The sequence below is a fragment of the Euprymna scolopes genome, chromosome 32, assembly GCF_053919585.1.
Source record: "Euprymna scolopes isolate OS-2025 chromosome 32, ASM5391958v1, whole genome shotgun sequence".
Taxonomy (NCBI): domain Eukaryota; kingdom Metazoa; phylum Mollusca; class Cephalopoda; order Sepiida; family Sepiolidae; genus Euprymna; species Euprymna scolopes.
The window spans coordinates 95,655,647-95,675,151 of record NC_136513.1 but is presented as its reverse complement, the minus strand read 5'-3'; the positions used below and the strand labels follow the sequence as shown (position 1 = coordinate 95,675,151).

At 35.1% G+C, this 19,505-nt stretch overlaps 1 protein-coding gene across 4 annotated transcripts in view; it reads left to right on the top strand.

Moving 5' to 3' along the window:
• LOC145256511 (uncharacterized) overlaps window positions 1–19,505 on the top strand; it is a 137,878-nt gene that overhangs the window by 69,193 nt on the left and 49,180 nt on the right. For all 4 annotated transcript variants that reach the window (XM_080115489.1, XM_080115486.1, XM_080115487.1 and 1 more), the window contains exons 3-5: window positions 10,457–10,525; window positions 13,148–13,213; window positions 14,391–14,437. In XM_080115489.1, coding sequence (XP_079971615.1) covers window positions 10,457–10,525; window positions 13,148–13,213; window positions 14,391–14,437 — 182 coding nt within the window. The remainder of the gene's footprint in view (window positions 1–10,456; window positions 10,526–13,147; window positions 13,214–14,390; window positions 14,438–19,505) is intronic.

Sequence of the window (19,505 nt, the reverse complement as noted above, 5' to 3'; positions counted from 1 at the left end):
TTCACTTTGTAGTACATTATTACTGTCTTCCAGCGGGTTCCCTTGATTTTGGGATTAATCGCAACAATCCGTCTGCGTGACTTAACTTTTCAGATGTAAAACATTCCATACTGAAATCGTAATTCAGTAGAATAGTTCCATATCTTTGCAGTCTGTTGGCTGTGTAAGTTGACATACCTTTTTTAAAGCCAAAGATGGTTATAAGCAGCTTATGATCAGTTTGCAATTTAAATTTACAACCGTGTAAAAACTGGTGGAATTTTGTAACACCGAATATGATCCCCAGTGCTTCTTTTTCGATTTGGGAGTAATTCTTCTCGGCAGGCAGTAAAGTTCTAGACGCATAGGCGATCGGCTTAGTGGACCCATCAAGCATCTTGTGTAGAATGCACGCCCCAATCTCATAAGAACTTGCATCAGTTGCAATAATAATTTCTTGTTTTGGATTGAAATGAGTCGGGAATAAATCTGACGTTAATACATCTTTTAATTTTTTAAACGCTGCCTGGCACTCGGGTGTCCAATCCCATTTTTAGTCCTTTTTTAATAGTACATTCAATGGTGCACGCAATTCATGCATATTCTTAATGAACGTTTGATAATAGTTCGCAAGCCCTAAAAAACTCTGCAATGTAGTTACATTATGAGGTTCTGGCATGTCTTTTATAACTGTGGACCTATCCGGATCGGGTGACCTCCCGTCCTTATCTATGACATGACCCAGGTATTTAATTTGTTCCAAAAAATAATTTGCATTTTGCTTCCTTCAATGTGAACCCGTAATCTTTTATTCTGTCAAGCACCTGAAATCCATGATCTCTGTTGTTCGACATTTTGACTACGCATAAGAATATCGTCCAGATAGTCTATTGCAAAATCCAAACTACTTAGCAAAGTATCAATTACTTGTTGGAAAGTTGCAGGTGCAACTTTTAAAAAAAATGCTAGTCTATTGAATTTATAAAGCCCTTTGTGCATTGAGATACACAAGTTTTGACAAATCTTCATCTACTGGTATTTGTAGGTACGCCTCGCTTAAGTCTATTTTGGAAAAAAAATTTCCACCATTTAACTTAGCAAATATTTCGTCTGGGTTTGGTAGTGGGTAGTGATGGTCCTTGAGCGCCGCATTCAATCCAGTCGAGAAACCGGGTATAGCCTAATCTCTTTAGATATTTTTTTTTTTTACATATACAGTGAGGGCTGCCTATTCACTATAGTTAATAGGGGTTAAAATCCCAGTGTTAACTAGTCTTTCCAATTCTTCAATTTTTTTCCCTTGAAGTGAACGGTACGCTCCGTGGCTTTTTGAATATTGGCTTTGCTTCATCCAGCAATTCGAATCTCGCCTTTATTTTTGTGCAGCATCCAAGCTTTTCAGAGAAAACACTTGGGTGAGATTTCTTAAGATCTTTTTTAAGTTTGTTGGCTTCGGCCGTTAGGTTTTCGATTTTGTGACAAAAATCACTCATTGGTAAGTCCCATAATTCAAATTCCTGAATCCAATCGGTCCTGAATAAGTTTATTGCGTTCCTTAGAACAAAAACTTTTAGGTTTTTTTTTTTTTTTTTTTTTTTTTAGTGACTCATTAATAACTACCTCACCCTCAAAATTTATTTTTACCAGTTACCGATCTTGCGACTTTATTCGTCTTTGTCATCGTGAGCTTTCCTTTTCTCTTCCACGTGTGAAAATTTATAATTGATAAATCCGACCGTGAATCGAGCTGCAGTTTCACTTTATTTCTGATTCTCACCGTAACACAGTTCCTTATGTTCTATTGGTGAAGGATCCATTTTTGCAGTTTTACGTAGCTTTTTTTTTTTTTTTTGCTACTTTTGTTCTGCAATATGAGGCCTTGTACCCTTCTCGCTTGCATAGGTTACATGTTATTTCTCTTTGGTACTGACATGCATTGTACCCATGAGGTCCTCCACTATTTTCTACAAGGGGTCCTAGGATTTTGTCTATCCTGATAATTTTGTGAAGGGTTCTTTTTGCCTCTTGGTTGGTAATTACTGGCTGGCGGGTTTCCTTTATTTTTGAAACATATTTTTTTAATGTGAGCGATACCTGCTTCCTCTGTTTCGGGAATCTTGCTTCATTGCAACAAACAACTGGCAATCTTCAGTTTCTGAAGCGTCAAATCGGGTTCTAATTCCAATTTATTTAGAGCACAGCGTCTTTTGTGGCTATCAAACCTTGTGTGAATATTAAGCATTTGAAATTGTCTGCCGTTAATGACGAAAATATTTGAAATCGTCACAGTGCTTATTAACTAGACGCAAAAGTCTATTCCTGACCCTCCTTACGTGTAAGATTCATGCATTTCCATCTTTTATGAAAAACACTTCTTTTTGGACAGTATAGCTCCATTAACAGTTTGACTGCCTCGTCAGATGCCAATTCATTGGTTTTTCTTGGTAAAATATAGTCCACAAATTTATGTTCGGATGTACCTAACTTCCGTAGCAATAAATGAACCTTCTTTTGATCCGTCCATGCACTGTAATCAATCTTAAAAAGACCTTCAAATCTTCTGAAATATGCTTCAAACGTTAGGTCTTCCTCAGAAGCATAGTGAAATGTATCAATAGTTGATTAGATCGCATTTTGGGAAAAAGCCGTGCTGGTTTCTTCTCCGCTGACCTTATTCACTAAAACTTGCGTTATCCATTGTTTTGACTCCAGTGTGTATCTGTTATTTTATATGCTTTTATATAGTGATGTGGCTCTCGGTTGATTATCTGTGTCTGTCAGATATATATTTGAGTCAAAACAATGAAAAGAATATGCTGTTGTCCTAGCCCTAGTGGTGACTATTGATTTCATAATGTAACAAGTGTGTGTGTACAGTGAGGGGAAACAAGTCTTTGAACAAAACAAAAATGTTTATTTTTCAGCAGTTTCTTACAAATGATAGCAAACAAAATAATAATTAAACTTTCACATTACTAAAATACATAGAAATGAGAAACTAATTTCTTAAAGAAAATAAAGTTATTAAGCATTTCCTAAAATAGATACTGAAACAAGTATTTAGACAGCCTTTCATTTTTTTACTTTCCAGATCGTTTAGAAGGTACTAGTTAGATATTCAGTGAACCTCTAGTCATTCGGTCCAGATCTCAGAAAACATTGCAACATGACCAAGCGAAAGAAACTCAAACGGTCCATAAAGGACCGTATTATTTCAGCACATAAAGATAATAAAAGCTACCGATGTATAGCACAAATTTTCAATGTTCCTCTTAGTAATGTAGGGTACATTGTAAAGAAGTGGAAAGAGCCCGGTACTACAAAAAAAAACTGCCACAATCAGGAGCTCCTTGGAAAACTCCGGAAAGGTGCCAGCAAAAAATCTTGCAAACTGTTCAAAGTGATCCTTTTATGATCCGTGAAGAGCTGCAAAAGAACCTCCACAGTATCGGAACCAACATCTGCTAGACGACCATCAGTAACAAACTGCACAGAGAAAGTCGCAAGCCTCGCAGACCTCGCAAGACTCCTTTACTAAAGAGAGTTCATCTTAAATCAAGACTAGAGTATGTCCAAAAGTATATCAATGAGTATATCCCACATTTTTTGATGTCATATGGTCGGATGAGACCAAAATTGAGCTATTTGTCTGGCGTGTAGAGGGTTCTGCATATGATATGAAGAACACTATCCCTACCGTGAGGCATGGAGGAAGAAACATGATTTGGAGCTGCTTTTCTTTACACGTGATTGCAACACTTAAAAATAATCGAAGGAAGAATAAATGGAGCCAAATACAGGGATGTTTTGGACAATAACTTGCAAAGGTCTGGAGAAAATGGGATTGTCTGGTGATTGGCAGTTCCAGCAAGACAATGATCCAAAACTTACAGCAAAAGCAACTCAGAAATGGTTTGAAGATGAGGGAATTCATGTTTTGCAATGGCCCAACTATTCACCAGACTTGAATCCCACTGAAAATTTGTGGCTAATTTTGAAGAGACAGATTAGAACAAAACGCCCTTCAGGCATCCACCAATTAAAGTCAATAGCCAAAGAAAAATGGGAAAAAATTCTGTTAGGCGTTTGCCAGGACCTTGTGAAAAACTACAGCAATCGTTTGACAGCGATAATTAGTGCTGAAGGAGGCCCAATTAAATATTAAACATTCTTTTTGCATCTCTCCAAATACTTGTTTCACTATCTATTTGAAGAAATGTTTAATAACTTTTTTTTTTAATTTAGTTTCTTTCATTTCTATGTATTTTAGTAATATGAAAGTTTTATTTTGTTTTTCATTTGTTCGAAATTGCTGAAAAATAAACATTTTGTTTGTCTCAAGACTTGTTTCACCTCACTTTATATGTAAGTTTTTTTTTTCTTTCTTTAAAGGTGACAAACTTTAATTTTTTAATTGCTAATTTGGCAACTATCAGTTATTGAGTTCAGCTTAGTTTTGCAATTCGTCATGAAGAAACTGGCAACCAAGCTGTTTGTACATTTATTTTGAAAATCAATTTGGATCATTTGATGAATAATTTCATGAAATGGACCTATCAATGGACCACCTCATTTGTGATTTAACCGCATTAGATTTTCTTTATGAATATGTGAAGTTCCAGGTCTATGCTGATGAACTAGACACAATTGACCACTTAGAAGACAAAATTCGACAGGTGAGATCTCTAGATTACACCATATGCCTTCTCTTCCTCTGTAGCTGGATATGCATATGCACAGACAATTCTCCTTTATATAAGACTAGCCTGAGTGTCCGGTATTGCCTGAGTGTTTGGAGGTGTGTGTTGAGCAAAAAAAAAAAAAAAAGTGGTGGCAGGCAGGCAGGCTTGAACCCGTACCGCAATGCAGGAAAAGAAAAGTGAAAAAAAAAAAACATGACATCTTTGCTGTTGCGTCCATCGCCAAACCGGAAGTGACAAATGTTTAAATTAAGGCTAGTCAATCGAAAAGAGGGAATGACTTTTAAAAAAAAGTGACCCCCCCCCTCCCCTACTTGTAGAAAAGTGCCCCGTTGAGGGTGAAGGAATTAATGTTTTTAGCCAATTTTTCGATATTTGTCATCTGAAGGATTGAGCTTCAAAACGATACTGATCTTGTGAAAATCTGTTGCCGCTATCGAAAGTTTTAGACAGACGAGCATACATACATACATTTTAAACAAACAGGTGAGTGAACAATGGGTAAAGTATTTTCTTTCCAAATTAGTAAATAACGTGTCTAAAAAAAAAAAAAAAAAAAAAAAAAACTACCCAATGAAATCTGACCAAGTTGACTTCAAGAGAATGTTTTTAAATTTAGGTATTATTTATCCAGGATCATGCTGATAAAACTATACCAACTTTGTGGGTGTTCATTTTGTAGTTTTTGACTTTTATCTGGACATTAAAACACCCATGTGAATTAATATTTGCCCTTTATATAATAGATTTATTTTATTTTTTTAACAATCTTCATTCCTTAGGTAAAAAAAAAAAAAAAAAAATCTTCACATTATTGCAACTTGATACAGTTGTTCGACCCCTTCCAAAATAGTTGAGCAATCAATCAATCAATATAGCCGTCTCTAAGTTTTCATGGCATTTTTATCGTCATAAATTTATCAGTGTTTGTGACTTGCGCAAGGAATTTTCTCGGAATCAATTGCAGCAAAATAAAAAGGTCACAACTTAATGAGAAAGTTGGCAAGAAGCTGACTTATGGCAGGTGTATGTCTAAACCAAACTGAATTCTAATTTAGCAGGAATGACTTGTGGCGCTGACAATAAATGGTTTTGAAGCGACAATAAATGGTGTTGAAGCTGTTGTGGAAAGCAAGTGTTGAGTTCTTAATGACTGCAGTCACAGATGTTTTCATATATTTTTTTTATGCTTATATTCTTGTTTTTGACACTTTTCTATATGGATAAAACTTATATTGGTGGTAGACGTCAAAATGACTTTTTATATACTAGCATGGATATGCGGCGTTGCCCGGGTCCACATGAAGTTTCGTTTGGACACACCTTCTATATTAAGGATATTGTGCACTTTTTCATTATGTCAACTTCATTGTGGGCAACGTCGATACCCCCACAAAAATTTTAACAATAAGATACGGTAATCCTACTTAAAAACGGATAAAATCATGAAAATGTAATCACCCAAAAAAAAAGTATGTGAAAACCGCACCAGATATTTCGGCAAAGAGATACAAAAAGCTGTTCTCCCGATATTGAGCACTTTTTGTTAACTATATATCAGTTTAAGTGAATATTTTTAATGCTGTCTCAGTCTAAAAACATTTTTCTTTACGATCTGCTGCGATGAAAACAAACTGAAAATAATTCAGTTTTGAAAATAACAAAGAATTTGTTTTAATTGAAATGTTTTCGTTATAAAAATGATTAGTTATGACTTATGTTATTAAAAGAAAAAAATTATCGGTTATGATGTAAAAAAAAAAAAAAAAAAAAAAAAAAAAGTTGTAACCCTCGAAATAAAAAAGGTTTTTAATTTAATGAACATTTGAGAAAAAATGCTAAATAAATAATACAAAGTTTAAAAATCTTAACCTTGTTTAAATGCAAAATAAAAATAAAAAACTTAAATTGTAAATCAATTGGACTTTTCTTCTAAATAAAAACTTAATCTTCAGTTTATTTAATCTTTAATAAAAAATCGAAAGAAAGAAATTTTTTTTATTTATTTTTAATATAATTATCCGCTGAAATTACAAGACCATCTACTTTTTTTTTTTTTTTTTTTTTTTTTTAAATTACATGTACAAAAACACTAAAACTTAAGAGGCAACCTCCTAATCCACTGGCCCACAATGCTGATTGCGAAATAAGGTTGGAAATTTTTTTATTTAAACCAACTCAAAAAAAATAATGCTTGATGCATGCACAGTTTTTGAAGTCGTTTAGAAAGAGACAATTTTACTGCTCCTCCCTCCCTTCATTTAAAACTTTATTTCTAAACAAAATAATTGACCCCCCCCCCTTTTTTTTTTTTTTTTTTTTTTTTTATTGCACCCATATTATGTGCCCGAGGATCACTGTTTCAGATTGTACCAGTTTCGACCAGGTCCAATGTGGCTGACGAAAGTTTTTAGTATACATACAAACATCCCTACATTCACTCATACACTGACAAGTGAGATTTATATAATAGACTAGCGGGGATACCCAGCATTGCCTGGGTGTTTGGAGGTATGTGTGCTCTTAAATTAAAAAAAATAAAAAACTGTTTTGGTAAGTAGTTAGGATCGAACCCAAAGCCCTGAGGCGAAGTTGGAAAAAAACGTGAGACGTTAACCGCTCCGCCAGCAAGAAAGAGTAAGTGAAAGACCTTTGAATTTAAGTAGAATTGACAGTTGCCCGCATAATGAGGTCAAATAGAAGTCGCGGAGTTAAGATTTACGATGTAAGCAATGGCTATTCAGCAGTTAACATTTTCTGCAGGACAGTTTTTAATGAGGTGAAAACCCAACTTTGGGGAGGAAAAGCAGCTCCCCCGTTTATGATGAGTGTTGTCCAAATGAAAGCAATTGGCTGATATGACTGTGAAAAGCCGACATTGACCAAACGTTTACATCGCTTTCTGGAGACCAACCACAACTGGCCAATTCAAATTCAGTTTCTTTTTTTTTTTTTTTTTTTTTTTTTTTTTAGCGAAAGAAATGCATGGCGATCTAAAAATCTGGAAAAAATAGCGTTTAAAAGTCAGCAAATTAAATACACGCACAACCCGTACATATTATCATCTAGACAGCATATAAAAAGTTTTAAGGAATGAGCCGACGGAGAAGCCCATCGAAAAAAGCCTTTGCCAAACATACACAAAAATGCACACACGCACACTAACACACATTTTCGCTTTTATATATAGAGATTACTAACTATATGTAACATTGAATGACTTAAAACGTGTCTATAAGAATGTATTTCATTAATTTGGAGGACTCCAACATATAAAAGGTGACTGAAACAATGAAACGGTTCGCTTTGCAAGGGATCTGCATGTTATTCGTGTTTGTATAAAAGGTCATTGGCAAGGCTCATGAGCACTTGCCTCTGAAACGATTGTACACAAATTTATTTTCCTACTTGGAACATGAAAATGATCATAAATTTTGTTTACCTTCTATTTACTCTGCTTTAGCTCGGGCAGATATAACTCTTCTGTTGAGTTGATTTGTAGCATTTTGAACAACTGGTCATAATTCCTGCTTTTCTGACCAATATAAGGGTTAGCTTTATACTTGGCTATCCGTTGTGGTTTCAGACCACACACACACACACAATGTGTTTGTGTGTGTGTGTGTGTGTGTGTGTGTGTGTATATATATATATAATCTCTGAAAAATTACATATACGATATCTTTGAATTAACTGATGGAGAAAGAATCAAAGAAAAGAATTTTGCTTTGTTGATTTCATATTGTATTCCTGATAACTACTAGAAATGATTTAACATTTTTCTTTTCTTTTAAACAATCAGTTCATGATATTAATTCATAAATTAACAATCTCTGGTAGTCATCAGGAATGTGATATGAAATCAACAATACTAGATTCTTTTCTTTTGATTCTCTCTCCATCAGTCAATTCCATAATCTTCAAAGATATTGTATGTGTAAGTTTATATATATGGGTGTGGCTCAGAGGCTAAGGAATGAGGGTGGAGAGGTGTATGTTTTGGTTTTGATTCTGGTTGATGGCACCCAAGTCATATCTATAATATAAAGCTGAACGTTTGTGTGTGGTCACGAATAGGCTCCTATATGGTTGACTATTATAGAAAACTGATCACATATAATGATAGATGATGTATCTAGACACAGGAATGGGTATGTTTGATCTGGCATAATGATGATTTAAAATTGTGGGGTCTGCGTACACGCCTGGTCCACAAAGTATGGAAATAAAAATTTAAAAAACGTTTACAAGTGTTTTTGATACATTTTTGGTACATAATACTTTTGATACATTTTTGGTACATAATACTTTGATAAGTATGTTTTAACTTAAATAGGGATGGTATAATAAAATTGTGGGGTCTGCGTTCGTGCCTGGCCTCCATAGAATGGAATTAGGCACAAACTTTATTAAAGACTTTTCATATCTATCTGCGTAAGTATACTTTGATAATTGTTTCAGTTTGAAGAAATATGGGATGTTCGTTTGCGCCTGACCTTCATAGAATGGAAATATGTCACAAAGTTTAACAAGGTTTTTTAATATAGATCCACAGAATATTGTGATAAGTGTTTCAGTGTGAACAGGTATGGTATAATAAATTATAGGGTTTATATATTTTATTTTTACTTTCATCATATTTTGATTTGGTTTTGATACCCCCAAAATCGAAGCTATCTCTTTACAACCCTTCCTTTTCATAACCTATTATACTCTCATAAATCAGAGTCCATTTTCTGTAGGCTGTTTTTGAACCCAGTCAACGACAGATACTTTTGCTAGTATATATATATATATATATATATATATATAAAATTTGTGTGGCTTTCACATCTGAAGCCATGTTTTAGTTATACTACCTCTTCAAAGCTCTAAATAATTATGAAAATAAATTGAGACAGTAAATAAAAACAAACTAAAAACAATAGCAGCTGGTTTGAATCTTTGACCAAACAAGGTTATTTAATCGATAACTATCAAAAAAAAAATGTATAATTATATATAACTAGCAGGCCACCCAATGGTGTCCAGTCATACAATATGCTTACATATATTTTAATTTATGCTTATTTATGATTTTGTGTTTTTTATAGAGCCAATTCTTTATTGATTATTATATTGTACCCAATATATAGTAGTGGCCCGGTTGTAAAATACTTGAATATATTTTAATTCATGCAGATCTCATTATTATAGAGCCAACACTATTATTTATATTGTACTCCATACAGAGTGATTTTCAATGGTTTAAAAATAGTGACTTGGATGCCATTAGCTAGAATCAAAACCAAAACAGATCTCCAGTCTTATTTGTTACCCTTTGGCTTACATCTATATAAAAAATATTGGTGAAAAAAATAGCATTTTATTGGTAAAAATAACATTGTCTATGAATTTATATTTGCACATGCATAGAAGAGCACTTTTTAAGTTGACTTGTGCCTGCCAAGTTTTGACCCCCACCCCCATAGCAGCTATTTTTTACCGATAAAAAATCAAATTGAATTTGTTCCACAAGTCCAAATCCCCTATATATAATTTCAAGTCTGTAGACCAAAAAAATTAGTTTGGTAGACCATACCTCACACACGTATGTCTCATATATATATATATATATATATATATATATATATATATATATATGTGTGAGAGATTGGATTATAAACCCTGTATACTCAAATATTTTTACAAATTTGAAAATCATAAAAAAAATATGCAAATTTTAATTTCTTTTTTTTTATATACCTTTAATTTTTATTTATTTTTTTTTTTTTTAGTGTCCACTATGTATGGATCCACTAGAAATTGATGACAAAAATTTCTTTCCCTGTACTTGTGGCTATCAGGTAAGTCATTTTAGATTCTTACAAAAAATTGCCTTTCTTTTGGAGCCAGGCCTTAGAAAATATTCTTTTTATTTAAGTTAATGGAGCTGGCTTGTTTGCTCATCTACATCAAATCTCGAACCATGGTGGTGTATGCACAGTGGTCCCACACAGTGGCCAACCAATCACAATTCTGCAAATATTGACTTTAACCTCATTTTAATGTCATACATCAAAAAATGAACTGTGACCGTAAAGTATCTCGGAACTTGTATATAAAGAAAATTTGTTTCTTAAGTGAAATGACTATCCCCCACTCCAACCTTTATCCCATGTGGCATCCCTGTGCCTGTTTTAGAAGTGTGGGGAAAATAGGAACAGACATACAAATGGCCTACCTGTGAAGCGCCCACGTGTCTGCCTGTCATGCGCATTGGACAGGAAAAAGAGAAACCAAGATGGCGTCTGCGATATTTAACAGATACGGTCTCGTGATCTTGCGAGATTCACGTGGGCGAATATAATATAAAGCAGGTCGCTTGGAGGTTTTGCTGTACAGACCGTAAACAGGTGATGTTACAAGACAGACGGTTACTCAATGCATTGGAACGAGTGAAGGAGATTCCAGTTCTACAAGAAGTATTTTAATGAAAGTGCTCAAACAAACTCTAAGCACTACTACCCACTTGACGTAACCCCCCCCCCCCCCCTACACTGTAGAGATCCTCGGATGCCGCAAAACCTACTCAAATAGCTTCTTTCCTCGAACTGTTAGACTTTGGCATTTGCTCCTTGTTTCCTTGACACAACTGAACTGCAGAAGTTCAACTTGGTATCTTTGAAAATTCTTGTCCCAAATAGTAGCCCCTTATGACTTGGTGGCATGGTGCTTTGTTTGTAGTGAAATTACGGTTGAAAATATATATATATATATATATATTGGTTTTATTAATATTCTAACTTTATTTCAGCTGGGGGACCTGATAGCTCAGCCAAGTCCGCCCCCCTCCCCCGCCTCCCTGGATGGTTGTTTAGATCCTTGGCTGTTTACCAGTACATTCGTGCCAATGCAGTAAGGAGGATTACGTTGGGGATGAATTTCCTCTCTGGGCAGCATGTATGTTCGAACCATCGAAGACAAAACTGATGGCAGATTTCAGTTTGAAGTGTCGCTAGAGAAGATGAGGAAATGGTCAGCCTGCCAGCAATGCAAATACAACTTCCTACAATTCTTTTTATCTTATCCCCACTCCTATTTTGTCAGGGGTGGGGTTAGAAGGTTCATACCTAAGCAACAAATTACATTATGGTGGAGATTGGGAAAATGGTCGACTTGTCAACAATGCAATCTTCCATGATTTCTTTTTAAAAGTAAAATTAAAATACTGACAAAGATGAAAGATTTCTGGAGAAATCTTTGAATCAATTGTTTTTGCTTCGCCTCTCCCCCTTATTTTTGGCCGGGGGGGGGGGGTAATAACTGATAACCAAGGACACAATTGGCATGAAAGTTTTATTAACTGACACATAATCGTTGATATTTTATGATTTGAATTAAAGTTGAGAATTTATTTTTGACTCTAAATATTTTATCAGCATACAAAGATTAAAATGTAATGTGAACAAACATCTTACTTCCCACTTGGGATATGCCTTGTTTTGAATGAATAAATTTTTTTAAAATAATTAAAAACTTCCAAAATTATTATATATCTACTTTGATGCGTTTCTATTTTCTTCCCACTAGAAAAAAATTAGACACAAAGGGCAGTTTTTTTTTTTTTTTACAGAGGATTATATAGGCTCTCTGGTGTAGCAGAAATAAAAATTGCCACATTCGAAAAAAAGGTTTCTTCTCCTTCTCTAAAAACAAGTATTACATTTTTATCGAATAAGTAGTCCAATTGTTTCTTCGCGTGAAACTTTTGATCAAGAAAACGACCAGTGATTTACTATTTGTATTATTCGGACAATTGTTTTCCTCTTAGATGTTATTTTCATAATATTTTGGCCAATGTAACCATCAGCCTTTCTCTGGTGTCTTTGGAATCTGAATAAATTCTTTCAGTCTAGTGAAAGTTTAGAATAATTTATATTCCTGTTATCGCCTATAGTGAGGATTGAATCTTCAACCTTTTCTTCCTTGATTAAGCCATGGTCATAAAACCGCTAGCAATAGAGAGGCTACTAAGCTAATTAGGGAATGCATAAAGCTTAAGAAGTGATGATAGCCAATACAGAACTTTGAAAATGTGACAGTGATACATATTCATTTGCATAATTCTGGTTAATAGATGGTTATAAAACTTAGCAATAGACAAAGGCTACTAAACTAATTAGAGAATGCATAAAATTTAGGAATATCACGATAGTTAGCCAATACAGAACTCTGAAAACATGAGTGAAACGTGTTTATTCACACAATTCTGAGGCAACACATTCTGGATGGCAAAACACAATGCGAAAGGAGATCGCCGCTACATCTGTTTTACATAATCACACTGGTGTTTGCTCCATGCCATTTAGAAATGATTATATTTAGCATTTTATCTGTTGCGTTACAGGTACAATTAAAAAAAAAAAAACAACTTATGCCGACTACATTATAGAAACCTTGATGTTATATTTTTTTTCTCTCTTCAGATCTGTAGGTTTTGCTGGCATAGAATCAGAACAGATGAGAACGGGTTGTGTCCTGCGTGTAGGAAGGTAAGTCACCACTAATTCTATGTCACCGTTATTGTCATCTGCACAATTGTTTGGAAACGGTTTTTAGTTTGTTTGTACATAGTTTTTCTTATGAATTTATGTGGGTCTGTTGAGTTGTTTGGTGCATCTATACCATTCAATGAAACACGTGTAAGACGTACCATACAACCAATAAAATATTGTTATATAAATATACTTGTGGTATTAGAATTGTTTACAAATGAAAGGGCAATCTAGTTTTATTGAGCTTAATTAATGTGGAAATTTTTTTTTAAAAACAACTTTATTGAATATACATTGATAAACCAGACACAATAGACAACATTCAATGTATTAGTGCCAAAATACAGCTTAATTTAATGTGGAAATTTTGTGAAAATTGGACCTTATGCCATATACGCATGAGTTGCATGCCTGAAATTGTATTTCAATTATAAATGCCAAAAAATTAATCTTCAGAATAAACCTGACATTTGTATCATTCACACACACGCACACCATTTTTTTTTGGGGGGGGGGTAGTTTGATTTAAAGTTTGATACCTCTAAAACATATCTGATTTGTGTATCCTTGTTGTCCTGCCCTTTTCTCTTAAATAATGATTTCCCTTTCCTTAATTGGTAGGATTCAAATGATGCAATATTCTCACTGGTTTCATTCTCCCGTACACGGAATATTGTTGCCACTTCTTGACTGGTGCATCCACCACTAGTCCAAAAGGAGCCACAAATCTAATATGTCCCACACTGTTAACCATTGTCCTATCCCTGTGTCTGCTTTACGAGTACTTTAATAGAATGTGTTTTGATGAACTCCTTGCACTTGTACCCTCTCAACGTACATACCTCAACAAACCTATTTAACAGAATCTCGCTTCTTCACTATAGAGGTAGCTAGATGCTGGCAAGCCTTCTACTCTAATAACTTCTTTCCCTGGATTGCTAAACTTTGGAATTCCCTACTTCCCTGACTGTACTAACATGCAGAAGTGTAAATGTAATGTGAATTAACATTTCTGATCTCCTTGCATATTCCCCTGTTAGACACAATCCCACATTATAGCCCATTATGTTCCAAGTGGCAATATGTCTTTAAGATGAACAAGTTTTAAAAGTTTTGATTTAATGCAATTCTTTTTTTCTCTCTCTCTTAAAACTGATTTTTTTTCCTTTTCCAGCAATATCCTGAAGATCCCGCAGAATTCAAACCTCTCACAGAGGATGAGTAAGTTTCAGTTTTTGTCTTGCAATAATGCCAGCAATCAAAGTTCCTGCCTTTTTATTTTTAAAGATTCCTTCTAGATAATTTTCCAGTTCCCTGACACCCAGCAAACCCTAGTTCTATACTGTACATTCTTTTTTCTCCCATTACAAAATTAATTGCACTGCAAGTCCAAATTTAATTAAACTCTCAAGTAATCGGATTGGTTTATTAGGTAGGGGAGCCATGGCGATCATGCTGATTTCACGAAACTCACTCCACCCGTAGGGACTGTAGATGCCTTGAAAAGCGGCTTTTTCAGTTTAGGCAGCAAGAGATCATTAGAAGGCATTTAATTCCAGAAATGATGAAAAATGATCTCAAGTAAAAATAGAATTTATTGAGTTTTATTGCATGTTTTAATGTGGAAGAATTGATCAATTCAGCATGACTGAGAGTTTAATATTTAAAGTGATCCTTTGCATACGGTAGTTAGAATTTGAGTTCATAAGACCCATTTGTGTTTGTTTGAAAGTCAAGAACTACACAAGACACCAGGACCCCATTAGTATTTTTTTTTCCCTGCTAGTGTCAAAACTAATGCTGAAATTATGTGAAATTTAGTCGGTTCTTTTTGTTGCCCAGATGAATGTAGTGCAGCAGTCAGTCTGTCAAGATTAACAGGGACACCATGGGAAGGCTTTGTGTGTATGTGTGTGTCCCCAACTCTGTGGATGCCAAGGCACAGGTGTTATGCCTGTGAATTTTAGCGCTGTGCTATCCAACTGCAGAATACTGCACAATGACATAGACTCCTTTTGCTCATGCTGCAAAGGTTGATGTCGATCTCAACAAGGCATGCAGGATGATTGCTGGCAACCTGAAATCAACTAACCTGCCATTTGTCTCCAGATGTCCAGAATCATTGCACTGGCAGAGCATGACCAGTAGAGTAACGACACTTGCTATTTCCTATTTGTACACCAAGAGATGCCGCAGTGATTATCATCTCGCAAGAACTTTGCCACTGTCACAGGCCTCGAACATACAATACCAGCATCCTTCTGCCTTTGTTAGCAGAAATGAATTGGTCAAAGATAACGGGACTCTTCCGACACTGATAAAGACCTCCCAGCAGCCTCTGAACATCCCAGGAAACATTGGGTAACATTCAACTGGGCTCGAGCCCAGGTTGCCAAAACACTGGACAATCTGCACAAGTGGAGCTATGTACAGGATGCTTGATGTCTCTGCTGTACAGACTATCGCACGCATCCTCAGACCCTCCTTTAAGTGAGGCATGCTCCGATGTGGATCCGAGGGATGCCTCTGGCATTGTCATGGACCTCAAGATGGAGTGAAACACTATGATGATTTCTATATTACATATTATATTGAACCAGTTGCAGAGAGGGGTATGCGATGTTAAAGGTTTTAAAAGATGCTACACACAAATTTTATTATCCATGTATGTAGACTGTTTCTATCAAATTTTCTGAAAGTCTATTCCATCCTGCTTTCTGCATGTTCTTGCCAACTAACACTGAAACTCTAACAAGTGGCTGACTCTAATATCTGAAACTGAAATAAAACTGGTTGCGTTTAAACAGATTTAGTGCTTCTCAACATTGCTTTCATATTTGCTTATATTGCAAACAAGGTAAGCAAAACGAAATTCAAATGAAGATTGGGTGCTTATTCAAATTGGCACTTATGACGGCAGTTAAAAAGTAAAGAAAAAAGTTTGTATGATTTACATACTTGTTAACAAACAAAGATTGTACTCAAAAAAATTATGTAAATTGATCAAGTAGTTTTTTTAAAACTAAGAAAATCAACATTTACAATTTTTAATTATTTTACAACTATTAAACATAAGGCTTTTTTTTTTTTAACTGATACTTCAATTTGAGTTATCTCCCCCTTGTTTCATCTGATTTAATCATGGCCAGCAAAAATACTATGACTCATGTAGTCGTAAAAAAAATTTTTTTTTTTTTCTTGAATAAAAAAAATAATACTTGATCAAACTGATTTTTGGAATATTTCATCTTCATTCTGTGACTGGTACGTACATCATACAGACTTTTCTGAATTTCTTTACTTTTAATACTTGCAATAAGTTCCAAATTTGAATAAGCATCAAAAAACGTTCACAGCTGCCCTTTCCTCCTCCCCTCATTTTCTTAGACCGACATCTTCTCTTCCGTTTGCTTGTTTCCCACCTATCTACAACTTGGAGGTCTTCAAGTCCAACATAAACAAGTTCATGTTGAACCGCCCCCTTAAGACTCCATTACTAGCGATTACTACGATATTATCCCATTGATTACTGTACACGCAAGAACCTTTATCCCCGAGTGGCCTCTGGGCCTTGATACATGGTGATTTCCTTATAAAAAAAAAAGCATCTAACATAGACTCTCCCACCACAATGACCACCACCACCCCATCCGTTTCTGTATTGACCATGAGCCTAATTTTTTTTTTTTTTACAAAACTTTGCTACGTAATTTTTGGGATATGATATCTTCGTTCTGTAACAAGTACGTACATTGACAGCAAATGCAAAATCCTAAATGGATGTTTACAAGTGGTTGCATGGGTGTCACATATCATTATCTAAACCAATCCAAAATTGAAATTAATAGTTTACTGGTGATTGGATTTAAGAAAAACTGCTAATTTCTATAAGTCTTCTTTCCTCACTAACCCATACACATTCGCCGCCACCGACAATAAAGATTTTTATACGTCAGTTTGTTCTTTTAAGCACAAAAGAAATACAAGGTTTCAGAGATCCAGACACATGTAATTTGTGAAGTGCATTGGTCACTTATTGTCACTTTCTCTCGCTATTCATTTAATGTTACTTTTTCCTTGTCCAGAAGTAAGATGTTTTTTTTTTTTTTTCTTTTTTTTTTTTAGTTTTTTCCAAAAGCTAACTCTCCACCTGATCCCATTGGTGTAACGCATTTGTTGCAAACGTTCCGACACCTGATCGCATTGGTGTAACGCATTTGTTGCAAACGTTCCGACACCTGATCGCATTGGTGTAACGCATTTGTTGCAAACGCATTTGTTGCAAACGTTCCGACACCTGATCGCATTGGTGTAACGCATTTGTTGCAAACGTTCCGACACCTGATCGCATTGGTGTAACGCATTTGTTGCAAACGTTCCGACACCTGATCGCATTGGTGCAACGCATTTGTTGCAAACGTTCCGACACCTGATCGCATTGGTGTAACGCATTTGTTGCAAACGTTCCGACACCTGATCGCATTGGTGTAACGCATTTGTTGCAAACGTTCCGACACCTGATCCCATTGGTGTAACGCATTTGTCTTTAAGATAAACTCTACAATCATAAAATGTATTGCTCTCAGCAAATATTCTTAACAAATGTTTGACTTGGTTATTTAATTTTAAAAATTCATCTAATTATGGATTTATCATTTCACTGCAGTCAGGTATGAGAAGTTGACTCTGTCTCCCATATAGCATGACCCTGCTAGACAACTTGTCCAGATATGAAGATGGACAACTCTGATGTTATCAAAATAACAGCAACTCACTAAATTTTGCCCATTTTGCTGTCTTCATCTTTGATTGTGCTAAGCTCACATCCACAATCCACACTCAACACATCCTGTAGGTGGAGAGTAGAAAGTGGATCTTGAGTTGTTTTATTCTTTAGTCCTCACATTCCATGAGCGATATTTCTGGCAAAAGAAGAATTGCTGTTTTTTTGGGTTGGAAAATATCCATATAACATAATTTTCTAGTTTTTGACCTTGACTAGCATTTCAGCCCGCTGTTGCCTGGGTGTTTGGAGATGTATGTTGAGCACAAAAAAAAACAGTTGTAGTAGGAAGGCAGGTTCGAACCCATACCGCAAAGGAGAAAAAGAATGAGAAAAAAACCTGACGTCTTTGCTGTTACAACTACCGCCAAACCGGAAGTGACGTAGGTTTAAATTAAAGCTAAACAATTGAAAGGAGAGGATGACTTTTAAAAAATCGGTCCCAAAATTTTTTTTACCTTTGACCCCTATTATGACCCCATGACATTTATTGTTTGGGACTCAAATCAAGTTAAGTTAGATCCATGTGAAAGGAACAAAATTTCATGTGTTTAGACCCAAAATTGGCGGAGGAGTTTGGTAAAGTTCTCAAAGGTCAAATCGTTGAACTTTGACCCCCTTAACAGCCAAATTTCTGTCCTGTAATGGATTACAAAGATTTTCCCAAATCTCAGTACCCTGTATATCAAATTTCGTAGACTGAAAATTGACAGTTATTGTGTAGGAACATCTACAGACACGTTCACTTTTATAGATATATAGATTATTTTTTATTCTTGTTTTTAAAAAAAGAAAGAAAAAAAAACTCGCATCAAGTGGCTGTAAGTTTACTACCCCTAGGGTATTTAGTTTCCTCTCATTATTAGCATGATCAAGGAACTGAAATTTTTTTTTTTTTTCTTTCAATTATGGTTTAAGAAATAGTACCAATGAATTTAGGGAAGGGGGATTTTTCCGTCAATTTTTCATTTTTAAAATAAAATTTATATAATTTATTTACCATGGTGGAGATAAGGATGGCTTTTAGATTTTATGTGACCCATTTCTCAAATCCCGTTAGCCTTTTCCCAGGCTGAACCTCTTCACATGAAAAATTCAAAAATCCATTTCCTTGTGAGATTTTTCACACCTACATGTGTAACAATGGAAGTTAAACCTTTTTATTTATTTTTTTTAAATGGGGGTGGGGTGAGACTGTGACTTTCTGTGGAACAGTAAAAATAAAAACTCAAAATTTTATCAAGCACAAATTGTTGGGTTTCAAGAGATGTCAGTCATTTCATCTGTTAACTTTCTCTTCTGCCTCATTTGCTGACTTCTCACCAGAGAGGACCTTAACTAACTCAGCTTTATGTCCTCTCTTTGCCCCCCCCCTTAGCTGTTTTTATTGTTTGCATTGCTGATCTTCTAAACCAACACATTTCAGGTTAAAACATTATGTACTTAATGCGTCATGGTGAAATGAGTATTAATTACGAAAACGGATCCAATGGAAGATGTACTAGA